Source organism: Myodes glareolus, chromosome 3, assembly GCF_982192425.1.
Source record: "Myodes glareolus chromosome 3, mMyoGla1.1, whole genome shotgun sequence".
Classification (NCBI taxonomy): Eukaryota; Metazoa; Chordata; class Mammalia; order Rodentia; family Cricetidae; genus Myodes; species Myodes glareolus.
Genome location: NC_142028.1, coordinates 107,408,499 through 107,424,332, shown reverse-complemented (window position 1 = coordinate 107,424,332; position 15,834 = coordinate 107,408,499). Strand labels below are relative to the sequence as shown.

The window sequence follows — 15,834 nt, the reverse complement described above, 5'->3', positions numbered from 1 at the left end:
GAGGAGCTTGGCTCTGGAGAGATGGTAGCAGGTAGAGCTCGTACAGCTCTTGCAGAGGATCAGGTCAGGAGGCCCTTGTGGGAATCTTCTTATGGACTCTGTGGGCACCTATACTAACTCATGCACAGACACACAAAATGCATATAATTAAAAATAAAACAAATCTTTAAAAATTAGGAATTACACTTTTATAGAATGTTATGTAATATATAAAATACAAAAAATTCACTCAGCATTAAAAATGAATCGGTACGCAGTTTGGAGTAGAAAGCATCTCTGTAAGAGTGAAAAGGGTATAGTTGTGATCATAGCACAATCAGTGAGGTAAACAGAATCAAGGCTGACTTCTGAAATTGTATGTCTGTCTGTCTGTTTGTCTGTCTGTCTATCTATCTTCCATCCACTCACCTTCCCTCTCATCCATCTATCCATCCATCCATCCATCCATCCATCCATCCATCCATCCATCCATCCATCTGTTTTTTTGAGACAGGGTTTTTTCTGTGTAGCCCTGGCTGTCGTGGAACTCTCTCTGTAGTCTACGCTGGCCTTGAATGCACAGAAATTTTCCTGTCTCTGCCTCCCAAGTGCTGGGATTAAAGGTATCACTGCCTGACTTGAAGTTATAATTTAATCCATGAACATGTGACTTATTTTTAAATCCCAATTATATTAAAATAGGAACTTCAAAAAGTGAACTCCTACCGGGTGGTGGTGGCACATGACTTTAATCCTAGCAATCAGGAGGCAGAGGCAGGTTGATATGAGTTTGAGGCCAACCTGTTCTACAGGGATAATTCCAGAATAGCCAGGGCTGTTTCACTGAGAAACCCTGTCTCGAAAAAAAGCAATAAAGAAAGCACCTCTCCCAAAAAAAGAAAAATTAACTCCTTTTAGAGATAATAGTTGTATTTTTCTAATTTTATTTATAAATTTTTAGTAGTTATGAGTTTGCTTTAGACTCTCTTTCTGGAAAAGAGTAATTCTGCATTCAGTGGGCAGTGTTTCTAGGAAATACCAAGGTCTCTCCTTTGAAAAATGTCTCTTAGTTACTTGGTGTTGAGCCTTTTTGTTCCCTCAGGCACAGATGCCATGGCCTGAGAGTCCTCTCTGCCGTTCTGTCAGTTCCCCATGTCTCTGGAAGTTCGCAGAGCCTCTGACTTTCCTTCCCAGCCTCTCCTCACCCTGTGTCTTCTCTCCCTCCTGCCCTTTACACTCCTCCTTTTCAGCATTGCTGTTCTCTCCTCTGTCCTGGTATCAGTTACCCATATCCTCTCAGCTTGACGGTTTTACTCTCTTTATCCATTAAGATAAAAGAAATCCTACACAATCCTTTTTCAAGATTTTTCTAAAAACTTTTCCTACAGCTATTTGAAGAACATTTTTAGACACCTTTCAAAGTTTCTGTATAATTTAAAAGTGGAGGAAAAAATCTCTGAGAATTTTAGTGCAGTACTTGTGATGTGCTACCTGTGATTTGTCCTGGGTCTCCAGTAGCACCGCCAACTTTGAACAGTCTTTTTTTTTTTTTTTTTTTGCCTAATTAGGAGTATTTCACATGAAAATAGGCCAGGCATGATAGCACAGTGCTTGTAGGCCCTCAGGATTGGTGGAGCTTAGTCCTGAAAGACCAAACTGGGGAACTGAAAGTATCCACATGTTAAATGCCAAGAGCCTCAGCTTCTGCCCGAAGGCTTTATTAGCAAATGTAAGATATGGTTCTCTGCTTGCTGCATGCCAAGCCTTCATGGTGCAGGCTGCTGTCCTATGCCACTTGGGTTAAAGATAACCCCATATTTGCACTGCAGTGGGTTGAACCCGCATTGCATGGCTCCCCCTCTTTGCCCATATTAGCAATCTGCTTTTGTACTTTGACATCTAGGAATTCCCTAGTGAATTTTGTCACAGAAAAAAGAGAATCATCAATATCGCAGTTAAACTTGACTTTCAAAGCTAATAGTATCTCATTTGGGGGCTCAAATTTAATAAATTTTCTTTGATTCTGGGTGAGTTTTTAAACATCAAACAATGAATTGGCCAGGGTGCAGTAAAATATTTAGATCTATTGACTATGGTTCAGAAGGGTAGAAGGCAAAACACTAGTGGTTTGATGTTGATAAATTCTCAGTACCTTAATCCACATTAATGTTTTCTTTTATCTGAGTGATCACTGGTGACAAAAAAAGGAAGAGGAAAAAGTGTGCATACTGAAGAAACGTACTACAACCTGGAGCAGCTCTATTTGTAAAATGTAGTTTATGTTGTCCTGCTAAGTAAGTTCAGTGCATTTTCATCAGGACAGAAGACTGCTGTTAGAGATAAATCACACACTGTGGAGTAGACTCCAGAGAGCATGGAATAGCCACTCTTCTATGCGACATACCCTGCTGTGTTCGCAGCATACCCTTGGACATTCACTTACTGATAGAAAATCTCCGGACTAGCTTGGGAAACAAGGATTCTTATTTTTATCCATATATTAGCATGGGCAATTAAAAATGCCTTTGTCTGTTTATGGGTGTTTTCTGGTTTAAGAAAAAACCTACAGAATATGACAGCCTGTGAGATATTTATATTTCTCATCTAACCGATTTATATGGTAATAAATAATTCTAACAGTTTTACAAGTTGCCCAAGTAGAATAGAAAAATGGAGAGTTTATTTATTTCATTGATTGATTGATTGATTGAATTAGGCTATCTTTGTATAGTCCAGGCTGACCTTCAGCTTGATATGTAGCCCAGGTTGACCCGGAACTTGTGATTCTCTTGCCTCAGGCATGAACTACAATGTTATAGCTGAGGTTGCTCAAATAAGATATATAAATGTATTCATTTTGGCAGTTAATCTTAAGTATAAGTATAAGTTTTTTATACTTCTCACCATACTTGTGTTTTTCTGCATAAAAAACTGTAATATGGCTGTTAGATTGTGTGTGTGTGTGTGCGTGCGCATGTGCATGTGTGTGTGTGTGTGTGTGAGAGAGAGAGAGAGAGAGATCTTTGAGATGTTTGTGTGTGCACATGTGCGTACAGAAGTAGCACATGTGTGCACAGAGGTATGGAAGCCAGAGATTGATGTGTCTTCCTCTATCGCTCCCCGCTACCATTTTTGGGGGTAGAATCTCTCACTGACCCTGGAGCTCTGGATTGTTTGAACCGGGTGACCAGAGAACCCCAGGGCCACACCTGTCCCTAACTCCAGCATATTCCTGGTTCTTACATGAGTGCTGGGGAGCTCTTTAACCACTGAGCCATTTCCCCAAATCATATAAGGTAGTTTTATAGTATTCGTTAAATATAAGATAGCAAATAAAAAACATTCAAAGACCTACCCAAGCACACAAAAAGGTAGAAAATGTGTCTGTGTAATGAAAACTCATCTTGCTCAGCTGACTGACAAAAAGTGAGAACTTTATCTGAAATGCAAACTAGACTGTAGAATTCATAAGACTAAATACTGGGGTTTCTTTGTATAGTTATGTGTGTGCTGGTTTGTCCAGAAGGTGGCAGTGTGATATCAACTGCCTGCGGGGCCTCTGAATTAGAACTCCATCTGGACTTGCCTGTGTCCTTACCTTCCTGAATCCTTAAACTACAGTGCAAATGCTACTGATTTGGTTCCAGTTATCTCACTTAGAGGTTTTGTGACCAAGCCAGTTTCTATATGTTTATTGTTAAGACTTAAGTTTAATTAAGCCCTACAATTTTATAAGTCTGAGAGGACTAAACAACTATCTTACTTGTGCATTTTTAAGTATTCTTTTGTGTTGAGTGTATTTGTTCTTTTCCCAGAGTATGCATAGTGAAGTTTTTCTTTTAAAACCTAGTACGTAGTAGCTATTGTGTATAACACACATGATCTAATATCAGCTAAACACACTTTTAAGAAAGTGATAATAGGGGATTGCAGCTTGCTTTTGATTTTGTTACCCTCCCTTTCTGAGTGGAATGGTGAAAGAATAATTCAAAGCGTCTTGATCAGAAGGCTCCTGTGCCTCTTCTCCCTCTTCATTTCAAGCAGAAGGATGCTTTTTCTTCTTAACATTCTCCCCCAGCACTCTGAATTAGAGATTTATTTGCAACGAAAAATCAATTAGTCCTAAATTTATTCATGGATTTCAGGTCCAGCGATCAATGCAAGTCCACTCAGTGGGCTCAAGGGGACCCAGTTCATCCCAGTTAATGTGTCTGAAGGGGAATTACCATTGATGCTGTTTTTTTCCCTTTAGGTCAGAGATCAGATCTCGCTGTCACGGACTGCAGCAAGTAGGAATGACTTCACCCTGCAGCTACCCAAACTGCACCTGGAGACCTTTGCAATGGAGGGGCTCAAGGGTGGGCCAGAGGTTGTAGCATGCCAGGTTAGAGTCTAAATAACATTGTTTGCTACTGAAATGTATAGAAAAATAAATTGTACAAATTGGAAGAGAATGAAAGCCTCAAACTATTGTGAATAATTTAGATGAGATGCAAATAAATGTTTTCTATCATATAATATAAAACATATTTCTTTAAAGCAATAAATGGCCCATTAAAACAATGCAGAAAAGCATGTCACAAAGAAAGCATGTGTTTATGTCTAAGTGCAGTATTAAAGGACCACTTCCCTACCAGTGGAAGATGGTAAGAGATGAGGCTGCTGTCTTTTCAAGCTGATCTCTAGTTGTTGCCTTTGTTGTTTTAAAATAAGTTATTTTGCATAAAAAATTTCAGGAGAGATATCTGAAAAAATTCCATACTAGTTCTAAAATGTATCTACCTTTTAATTTCAGAAAAACTTAGAGCCTGACTATATTTTGCATTAAAGAGTTTTTTACCTTTTAATATTTAGCTTTATTGAGCATTGCACCAGTGTGCAAACTGGGCCATTTCATTAAAGCACATAATATCAATTCTTGAAACCTTGGGTAACTTTAAACTTAATTCAGGAACTTATTGTCAGAATCACTCATTTTCAAATGTTGTGGCTGTCCTGTTCTAGCATGATTGCATTTTTTGGTGATCATATTCCTTAAGGTTTATATTACATTGTAAGTTGGAAAGACAAAATTCAGCACATGATCTATTTTTTCTTTAGAGCCTAAAGCCTTCATTTGGAAATATTTATCAGTATTATGTGAGTTATATAAGCCTGATATTACAAAAGAGATTAACAGCTCTCTTGATTGCCCAATATATTTAAAAGCAAAATGGTTTTCTTTTTTAAACTCATTATTAGCATTTAGAAGTTTAGTTTTAATTTTGAACAAATATTAGTTTGTATGGTCTGTGTTAACTTTTGCATCCAACCGGTTATTAGAGTCCAGGTCATCTTCTGCAAACAAAAATGTTCGTTGCTTCTTTATCTAAAAATATAATTTTGTAACTAGGCATAAAACATTTCTACTTTTTTAGGCTTTACCATTATTTAGGACAAGGTTAAATGTGTGCTTTAAATTTGATTATTAATATTTACAAATTTATTATAGACTTGAATACAATATGAGCTGAGATTTTTTTTTAGTAAATTAAAATAATTCTGTATTTGGCTATCTTGATTTGTTCTCACAGGCTTAGTTCTTGTCAAAATTTACAAATAAAGATTTCCCCTGAACTAGATCTTATTGATTTAAAAGAAACTTATTCTAGGAATGCTATTTTGGGGGTAAAAGCATTAATTCTCTATGGTTCTGATATATAGGAATAGCCAAAAAGAAAAGCAAGAGATTTATAGTTTAACTCTTCTAACAGTTGTGCATGTCACCACATACCAAACGCTCAGGTAAGTTTTCTTATGATATCCGCAGGACACATTGTGGTTTATTAATATCAGGTAGTTAGAAAGTTGAGAAGACAGTAAAATTCATGCTGCTGCTGCTGCTGGCAGCTTCCGTTTCAGTTCCGTGTCCAGACCTTGTCAACCCATTCAGTTTTCTAACGCGACTGCCAGACAAGTGGCAGTATCTTCATTTTAAAAGTAGGAAACAACAGCCATAGCAGGTAATTCTCCTCAGATCCAAGTCTGGTAGATGGCAGAACAAATTTAAGTCTCAAAGTGTGTGACTGTGAAGCAGAAGTGCCCAGTCTCACACTGAGGGGTTAAACAGCCTGTGTAAGTGATGATAGTAAACCTTCCACTTAGAAGATAGTAATTATACATTTGTGTATGTTATAGTTTATTGTATATTGTAGGCAAATTTGCAGATACAGTTTTCCATTCAATAGCCAAATAAAATTAAAAATATACTTTTCAACTTTTTACAGGATAATGTGTATGTTCATTATAACTACATATTTTTAGGAATTCAGTATTTAAAACTTTTTAATTGGCACACAGTAATTATGCATGTTTATGGAGAACAATATTTTCATGCATATATGCAATATGTAGCAGTACATACCAATCAAATAGAGGGAATTAGGGACTTGTCTTCACTTCAGACGTTATTGTTTGTGTTGGGAGCTTTTAGAATCCTTTCTTCTATAATTTGGAACTACGTAGCAAACGGCTTGAAACTACACTCACTGCACTGTGCCGCAGAGCTCTGGCACCCGCCCTCCTAGCCTCTCGGGTTCCCCTGAGAGCATCTCATTAACGTCCACACATGAATGAGAACATGGAGCTTTGGGTGTCTGTGCCCAGCTTGCTTCACTGACCGTAAAGGCCTTCTAGTTCATCTGTGTCACCAGGACATTAATCCTTTCTACTTATGGGTATTATTATTGCAAAAATAATACTTTATATTGATTAATAATATTCCAACATGTTTATGTCTACACTGTTAATCCATTCATATGTTATGTACCCTTGGGTTGATTCCATATCTTTACTTTGTGAATAATGCTAGGAAAAGTGAGAATATAGGTATGTTTTTGATGTACTAATGTGGAAGTGCTAGCCTTTTGTCCCAATGTCCCTTATTTTTAAGTGAATTGTACCCATTTTACAGGCCGGTGGTAGCAGTGGGTGAGGCAGTGGATGTAGAGTGGCAGGAGGAAGCCCCGAGAGGGTGAGGGAACAACAGGGCTCATTCCACTGCTGCCAGGGGTTTATCTGTTCTCTTTCAAGGGTGGTAATTCGGCCCCTTTTCTTCATTCTTTCTTCAGAAGCCTAAGTACTTTACCAAGTACAGCCCACTTTAACTTCCTGTTTACTTTTCCAGGAGGTCATGTGCTCAGTGAAACCTTTTGTCTAAGTGCCTATGGCAAGTTTAAAACTGTGTTTTAATATTCCAATTAATGGCCTTTCAAGCTGTCACTGTAATGCCAAGAAAAATTAAACTGCTCAAACCAAACCTTTAACTAAAATGGCCAGTGTGAATACAGAGGACTTTGTAATAAAAGCCATGCTGCTCATACTATGTAAAGATAGTACCTGATTTTTATCTTATCATCCAAAGTATCTTTTTAAAGTAATTTTGATCTGTTATATATACTGTTATATATATATATATATATATATATATATATATAATGCTGTTAATATCTAGCAAATATTGACAAGCGACCAATAAATATTTGTATTCATTACCATTCAGTGCTAAGAAGCAGCTTGGCAGTAGACACTGCAGTACCCACTTGTGACGTGTTTACTGTGTGCAGCAGACCTGCCAGGCCCGCTCAAAGTCTGCAGATTCGGTTTTGCTTTTACTGCTCTCTGTCTTAGCCTGATGCCCAGAAGCAATCGGTTCTGTTTTACAAAGGATTAAACTATTCACTGAGATGATGTAAGATATTAACAGACCAGATATCGAATGACTGGGGTAGCCAGGGCATTCTGATCTTAATTGTGGCCCTTTATTTTCTGCAAAGCATGGGTCACTGGATTGTGTTTGTATTTTATGATGAAAAAGAATGAAACTAGGGTTTTTCTATAAAATACAGTTTCCTTCAGGTATAAAATAGAAATCCAGAAGAGGATTAACTAAATATGACTTGTCTGTTTTAGCCTCTTCTCCAAAAACAAGAGTAGCAGTTCCAGCTCAACATTGATGTGATGGTTAAATGTGCTCATTCACTCCAACTCCTGGGTAGTAACAGACACATTGTAAATACCGAGATTTTGTCAGAGCTCCACAATCATGAAAGCTTCCAGAGGTCGGGAACTTAGCCTTGTTCATGACTGCAGCCTCAGAGCTCTGAGCAGAGGGGGCTCACAGTACACATGGGTGAAGGGATTTCAAAAGCCAGCGCTAGGCTTTTGTCGCAGCTGTGCATGCTTCCGAGGGACTTGGTGCTCATTTCTTACTTCTAGCTGAGAATCTTCCAATCTCTTGAGTAAAAGTGTTTTAAGACTTGGTGCATAATAAAGTATACCTCTGGAAATGTAGCATATTTTATAAATATGTGTTTAAGAGTATTTCATTAGAGAGTCTTCACTGAAACCACTTACAAAGGTTTTAAACAACACAGGCTTTCCTGTGGATGCAGTGAGCCTGCCCATTGTTTTTGTTCTATGCTCTAATCATGACTTTTGGGGTACCATCATTTTTACATTTATAGTCGTTATTAGATCTATCAATTTCTTTGAGCTATTTTTGTATTGCTATTGATAAGTTATAAATAATTTTCTGAAGGAAATATTTTAACTTTATTTGTAAAAGGGTGAAATAAATAGTATCCGTACCTAAACCGTCTGAGAATAAAAACAGCAGCAATCGTCTATAATAGACTTTTCCACACGCTTTCTTGGAACACATAGTGCTGCAGCCTTCTAATTGCTCTGCCAGAAACTTCTCCATTTTTGGCATTCTTAGAAATTAAGAGATGTTAGACAATTTCATTTAGAAGACTGTACTATCTTGATATTTTCCTCTTCATGTCATCCCATCTGCATACATGAATTTTCAGAGAATTATTATCTTTTTAAACATGAAAATGAGCCACTTGGAGTGAAAATCTTGTTAAATATAACAAGCATTAGGTTTTAAAATAAAAGTACATCTGATTAAAAATGTTGTTCCTCTGACTCATTAGTTTTATAACATATAGTGTATTATTATGACAGTATCGTATGCCTTGGTATATGGTGACATTTGTCTCAAAAATGTAACTTGTCAGAAAACTTGCTAACATTAAAAATTGGATATTTTTAAAAGATATGAAATCTGTCCATAATCGACAAAAAATCATACCCCCAATGAGTCTTAAAGGAAATTAAGATCATCCAAAAGTTGGCATCCAGACAGCCAGAGCTAACCTTTGCATATCTTTCTTGTTATTTTTAGCCGTAACTACAAGCTCATAAGCAAGTATTATTTATTTATAACGTATTTCCATATTTAAATAATAACTAGGCCATACATACTGTTTTGTAAGTATTGTCTTTAACCCAGTAATACATGGTTACCTTTTTTTGAGGTGGGGAGTATCAGTTTTACAGGATAACGTGCTACCCTTTCTCCTTTAGTTTCTCTGTTTTATTTCAAATGATTTGTCATGATAAGGTATTTTTCTTTAGCTCCATTGATGAAAATGTAGTCTTGGACACTGATAGCCAGAAACTGTCTGGTCAACGCTGCTAAGTTTGTGCTTTAAGAAATATTTAATGCATACGATATTTCACATCTCACTGTATGTGTTGTTGTTTGGGTCAGAAGTTTGACCACCCCCACCCCATCGGGACCTTTCATCTCTCCTTTTGAAAGGAAAAAAAGTGACACACGAGGGCAAAGAACGGAAGTGCAGAAGGTTCTGTGGCGGTTTTGCAGACTCCTGGGCCCATGCTTGCTGTGCATGCGCACACTGAATTGTATCATCCGTGGGAACAGTGGGGCATCAGCGAACTGAGCTAACACTAAACTAACTTTAAAATGGGTATGATTTACAAAGTAATCTTTCTAATTTTTCAATTTTATTTTTTAAGGAAGACATACTTAGGAAAAAAGTAAAGCCTTGGTGGAGTCGGTATTAAAGGGCATTTGAAGAGGCTGTGTGCCTCTGCTGTGGAGCTGACTCCAGCCTTCCTTCTGAACACAGGTTGCAGGTAGCAGGGATTTTCATTACTTTGTACACCTACTGTCCTTCCCATGGGACACAGCTTTACCTTTATTTGGAAAGAATAAACATGGATTATCATTCTCTGGGTGCCAGCAGTGCAACTGGGCTTTGGTCCCACAGTCACCATTTCCCAGAGCTCTTAGCACTTCCCTCTTCCTGCACATCAGTATTTTCTCTGTGAAATGGAGTCCCATTCTGGTGCATTTTGGGGTGGCTGTGAGGAACATATGGCACATTTGAAATGGATTTTCTTAATGTTTGGTTTATGTTCCTGGGTCAGGTATAAGATACATTGGTATCTAGCCATGATTAAGATGCTCTTGCCAGATACAAGCAAACAAACCAGACTCTGCAGAAGTTGGAAGCTGTGAGGCTGCAGGTTTCTGTTTATCACCAAATGTGCTAAAACGTCATGATAATTAGGATGGTAGCTTCTTAACAGATGACATTTGGAAAGGATAAAATTATTCCATTTCTAAGGAGGAAGGCATCAAGGTATTAGAGAGAACATGTAGAGAATCGGAGCACCAGGGCTGACGGCCATCAGCATCCCCGAGCTTCCACTCACCTCTGGAAGGGCGATGGAGCCTGTCTTGCTTTGGCTCACAGGACTGTGGGAAGGTCAATGGGACAATGTGCATGTGAAGGTGTGTGAGCAGAGGCTTTGTTGGAGTGGGCTGGGAAGGTCTGGGGTCAGGAATAGTGACCTAAGTGCACTGAAGACTATTTTAGTGATCTGACTCTTATCAGTTTTTGATGGAGGATGTGTACATCTGCCTTCAGAAGAATAAAATGCTAAGAACTGCAGTATTTTATTCCAGTGTAGTTTAAAGTCATTGCCAAGGTGTAGGTGGGGGATGCCCACCATAACTTCTGTCTTAATTATGAGATTTTCAGCCATTATTACTTTTTGTATTTTCCTTTAAGCCCCTTTTGTTACTGTGATGGGCATTATTTACATTTTTGTTTGGACTTCACATTCCAACTCTGTGGAAGGGTGGCAATATTTGTCTATGTGTAAAATATTTGATAGGCACTTATCAAAAAAGAAAAGTGGCAAAACAAAGAGTGCAGATTTTTTATGTTACATTTTTCAGTGTAGGTGGCCCTAATAGAAAAAAGTGATGTGTGTTGCAATTATTGTCATTAATGCAAAAAGGCAAAAAGCTAAATCCTAAACTTGATCTTTTCTCTCTTTTCTCATTTTTGAAGCCAGTTTTAAGCACAAGCGTAACCTTGCTAGCTATCACCTTTTGTGGCTTATTATTAAGAGACTGGAGCCTGTGAGCACTTGAACTTTCAAGTGCTACAGCCAGAATTGCTATTCATGTTATCTTCCTGCTTGATGGACTGCCTAGGTGAAGACCTGAGCGGGAAGGGTTATCTGCAAATTGAGTGAGTTTATTATGGCTTAGTGATTTGCTGATTGATTTCATTTGCTGTCAGTTAAGGCTCTTTTAATGTCAGTTTTCTTTGCATAATGCCTTGAAATAAAGACTGATGAAGTTCTTCAGATTGATGGCGCTTATATAAACTGACCCTGATTTGCCCTATTCTCCATGACAATTTAAGTGACAGTAGTTAGAGGAAAATACAGCAATGAATATGCAACTTAAGGATTAAGGGAGGTGCAGTAAATCATTCGGTCTAAAACTCCATACAAAAGTCATTTCTTTCGTGATTCTACAAATGCCTTATGTTTTCTCAAGTAGGTTATCACTCTTAAATATATTTTAACATGTTATTGTATATATGTATGTATTTGAATTGAAGAGGAAAACTTATGTGGTCCTGAGTCTTCTCATATTGGTAAATCTTCTCTTTACTTGCTAAACATGGAGTTGCCAGAATCATAGCTTAAATATTTATTTTGAATTCATACTTGCAAGAGAATAAAATTGGAGCTGAGAGCTCAGTTGATAAAGTGCTTATAAGAAAACCCCAAGTTTGATCTTCTTTCCCACATAAAACAGTTGGGCTTAGATATACATACTTGTTTTTTTATTAATTAATTATTTCGTTTATTTTACATACTGACCACAGTTTCCTCTCCCACCTCTCCTCCTGTTCCCTGTACCCTAGCTCCCACCTACCCCCTCCCCATCCTTTCCTTCTTTGTTTCCATTCAGAAAGGGTCAGACCTGCCATGGGCATAAACACATCAAGTTGGGACAGGACCAAGCTCCTCCCCCTGGCATGTAGGCTGGGCAAGGCAACCCAGCAACTTGTATTCATAGCACTGGGAAGACAGAAGCAAATGGATCCCTGAGCCTCTATATGCTTAAGCACCCACAAATGTACACATGTAAAAATAATAAAGAATAAAATGGACCTTTATATTATGCCATAAGCAAAACCAACTCAAAATGTTTTTATAGATTAAAATTTAAAACTCCTAAAAGAAAAGTTGTAGTAAAAAAGGAGTAAAGCTCTTTGATATTAGTTCAGGCAGTTAGGTTTTAAGAATGAACCAAAATCATAGACAACAACAGTAAAAATAAATACATGGGACTTTATTAAAGAAAAAGGATTCCTAGGGGCTGGAGAGATGATGGAATAGTTAAGAGCATTTATTGCTCTTGAAGAGGACCTGAGTTCAGTTCCCAGCACCTACTGGCAACTCACAGCTGCCTGTAACTCCAGTTACAGGGGATCTGAATCCCTTTTCTGACCTTCACAGGCACACACCTGGTGCACACACATGCATGCATGCATACATACATGCATCTATCTATATCTATCTATCTATCTATCTATATATTATATATATATATATATAGAATAAATCTTTTTAAAAACTTTCTCTTTGATCATATCTACTCTCATTTCTTCCCTCCACCCCCGCACATTCTTGTTATATAACTAACATGAAGCTGATTCCTGAGACTGTTGTTTCTTCTACAGCCTTCTTGTGTCCGTCTCTGTGCTGTGATGAATACTTGAAATGATTTTCAATGAGAGCAGGTGTATTTTGGGTAGCTGTTGGTATATTGCTTGCCTAGCAAGTACAAAGCTTCAAGTTCTGTATCTAGTACCATATAAATCCTGTTGGGTGACACAGGCACCCAGGAGTTGGACACGGAGAATTAGTGGTTTGAGGTCATCTTTGGCTACTTATTGTGTTCAAGGCCAGCTAGAGATACAAGAGACCCTGTCTCAAAAATTTTGTCTCTCTTTTAGTGGTAAGATTCTTCATTATGTTTAGGTATTGTAGCCCTGATTGATCCATCACAAAACATTTTATTAGGTATATCACCTAAATGTGTTTAGAATCCATTGGTCATAAAGTTGTTTAGAACTAGCTTTCACTAGAGGTTGTAACATTCTGATAGTGAAATTCTAACATTTATTGTATTTATTAGCTAGACTTCTTCTAGAGAGAACTTTGTCTCGTCTTTCTTGTTACCCTGAGATGACACAAATGCTGAATTATAAAATAAATAAATCTTTATAAAAGTTCTGCAAAGAAAAATCTATCACCAAAATGAAAAGGCAATGTGTGCAACGGGAAAGAAATTTACAAACATATATATGATAAGATATTAATGTTCAAAATACACAAGAAACTCGTAGAACTGTGTAGCACAAAACCTGGTGATCCAATTTAATAATGTCCAAAAAACCTGAATGGACATTTTCCCAGAGAACACATACTGTGGCTAATAAATGTATGAAAATTGTTCAGTGTCACTAATCAGGGGGTTAATAAAGACAACACTATAATGACCCATTCCTTACAATTTTCAAGATGACTATTATTAAAAAGTCAAAACTGATTAGGAATAGAAGGAATACATCTCAATAGAATAAAGACAATATGCTATAGCCCAGGAACCAACATAAAGCAAAATGGTGGGGGGAACACCAAAGTATTTTCATTAAATTAGGAACAAGACAAAGATGTCTAGTTTTTACACTCATACTCAATAGAATTTGGAAGTCTTAGATACATCCATAGGACTGAATAGAGATGGAAACAGGGATGCAGATAGGAAAGGAAGAAATCAAAGTATCTTTATATTTAGATGATATTGTTCAGTATCACAAGCGATCCAAAAGGCTTCACCGGAAAACACTTCTGAGAAACAATTTCAGCAAAGTGTCACAATAGTTAACATAAAAAATAATCTAATAGCCTCTCCAAATACCACTAATGTGCATACTGAGGAAGAAATCATGGAAGAAAATCTTGTTCAAAATGCCTCAAAAATTCCTTGGAATGTAACCAAGGCAGGGAAAAGATCTCATACTGAAAGATTTAAAATTCTGAAGAAACTGAAGACACCAGAAGATGGAAAGGCCTCCATGTTCATGGACTAGAAGCACTGTGCAAATGCTTGCCTTACAAATGCAATCTGCAGATTCTCTCTCCATCAAAGTTGCAATGTCATTTCTGGGTGTGGTGCCACACATATAATCCCCATGTTTGGGAGGAAAAGGTAGGTGGCTCTCTGTGATTTCAAGAATGGCCTGGTTTACATAGTAAGTTCCAAGCCAGTGAGGAAGTACATAGTGAGATCTTGTGTCAAGAAAAAAAAAAGGTTAAAAAAATGTTGGAGGGATTAATCAGTGGTTAAGAACCCTTGCTTCTGGATCAAAGGACCTGAGTTCAGTTCCTAGTACCCATGTTGGGTGGCTTATCACCATCTGTAATTCCAATTCCAGGGGATCTAAGACCTCTATCTTCATGTACACAAACCCACATGCACACAAACACACACCTACATATAGTTAATAATAATAATAATCAGTCTTTCAAATGTCAATGCTATTTCTTTAGAGAAATAGAAAAAATAGTCTTTAAAATTCATATGGAAGCACAAAAGACCCTGGATAACCAAATAAATCCTAAGCAAAAAAGTTATGCTGGATATCTGACTTCAAGTTATACTACAGAACAAGACATAAGAGCAAAAACAACAGGGTATTGGCACAAAAATAGTCTTGTAGATCATTGAATTGAGTAAAGGAACTGTCTATAAGCCCATACAACTATAGCCACTTGAATTTTAACCAAGGTGCCCAACCCATGTATTGAAGAAAAGATAGCCTCTTCAATCAATAGTTCTGGGAAAACTGGCTGCAAATGTGCAAATAAATGACAGTACATCTGTATCTGTACTCTATACAAGAAATCAGCTCCAAATGTATCAACAATCTTGATGTGAGAGTTGGAACTGTTAGGGAAAATCCTTGATTAGGACTGGCGTGGGAAGTCCTTCTGTATGTGTGTTGCTTTTATTGCTTAATGAATAAAGAATCTGCCTTGGCCTGTGATAGGGTAGAGTAGAGCTAGGTGGGGAAAACTAAACAGAATGCTGGGAGAAAGAAGGTGGCAGAGTCAAGGAGATGCCATGGAGCTGCCAGAGGAGAAAGATGCAAGCTGGTAGCTGGAACCTTGCTGGTAGGCTACAAACCTTGTGGTAAAATATAAAATAATAGAAATGGGTTAAATTAATATGTAGGAGCTTGCTAGGAATGTGCTAGAGTCATTGACCAAACAGTGTTTTAAATAATATAGTTTCTGTGTGATTATTTTGGGTCTGAGATGCTGGGAACGAACAAGTGAGCTCCTACTACATAGGATATTCTGCATAGTACTATGGTTGCTAGGAAGTAATGCCTACAACTGACAAATGTTACCTCATGAAATTTAAAAAGTTTCTACACAGCAAAAGAAAGAGTTAATTGAATAAAAAGACACCCTGAATAATGGAAGAAAATATTTTCTAGTTACATTTAGTTACATTAAGCACTCAGAAACTAAATAACAAAAAATGAAACCACTCAGTAAGTTGGTTGACGAAGTGAACAGTGCCCAAAAGATGAAATAAAAACACCACGAATGTTCATT

The 15,834-nt window shown here is 37.4% G+C and overlaps 1 protein-coding gene across 3 annotated transcripts in view; it reads left to right on the top strand.

Moving 5' to 3' along the window:
- Positions 1–15,834, top strand: part of Ccdc171 (coiled-coil domain containing 171) — a 378,010-nt gene that overhangs the window by 289,421 nt on the left and 72,755 nt on the right. For all 3 annotated transcript variants that reach the window (XM_087904896.1, XM_087904894.1, XM_087904895.1), the window contains one exon: positions 4,232–4,363. In XM_087904896.1, the coding sequence (XP_087761022.1) occupies positions 4,232–4,363 (132 nt within the window). The remainder of the gene's footprint in view (positions 1–4,231; positions 4,364–15,834) is intronic.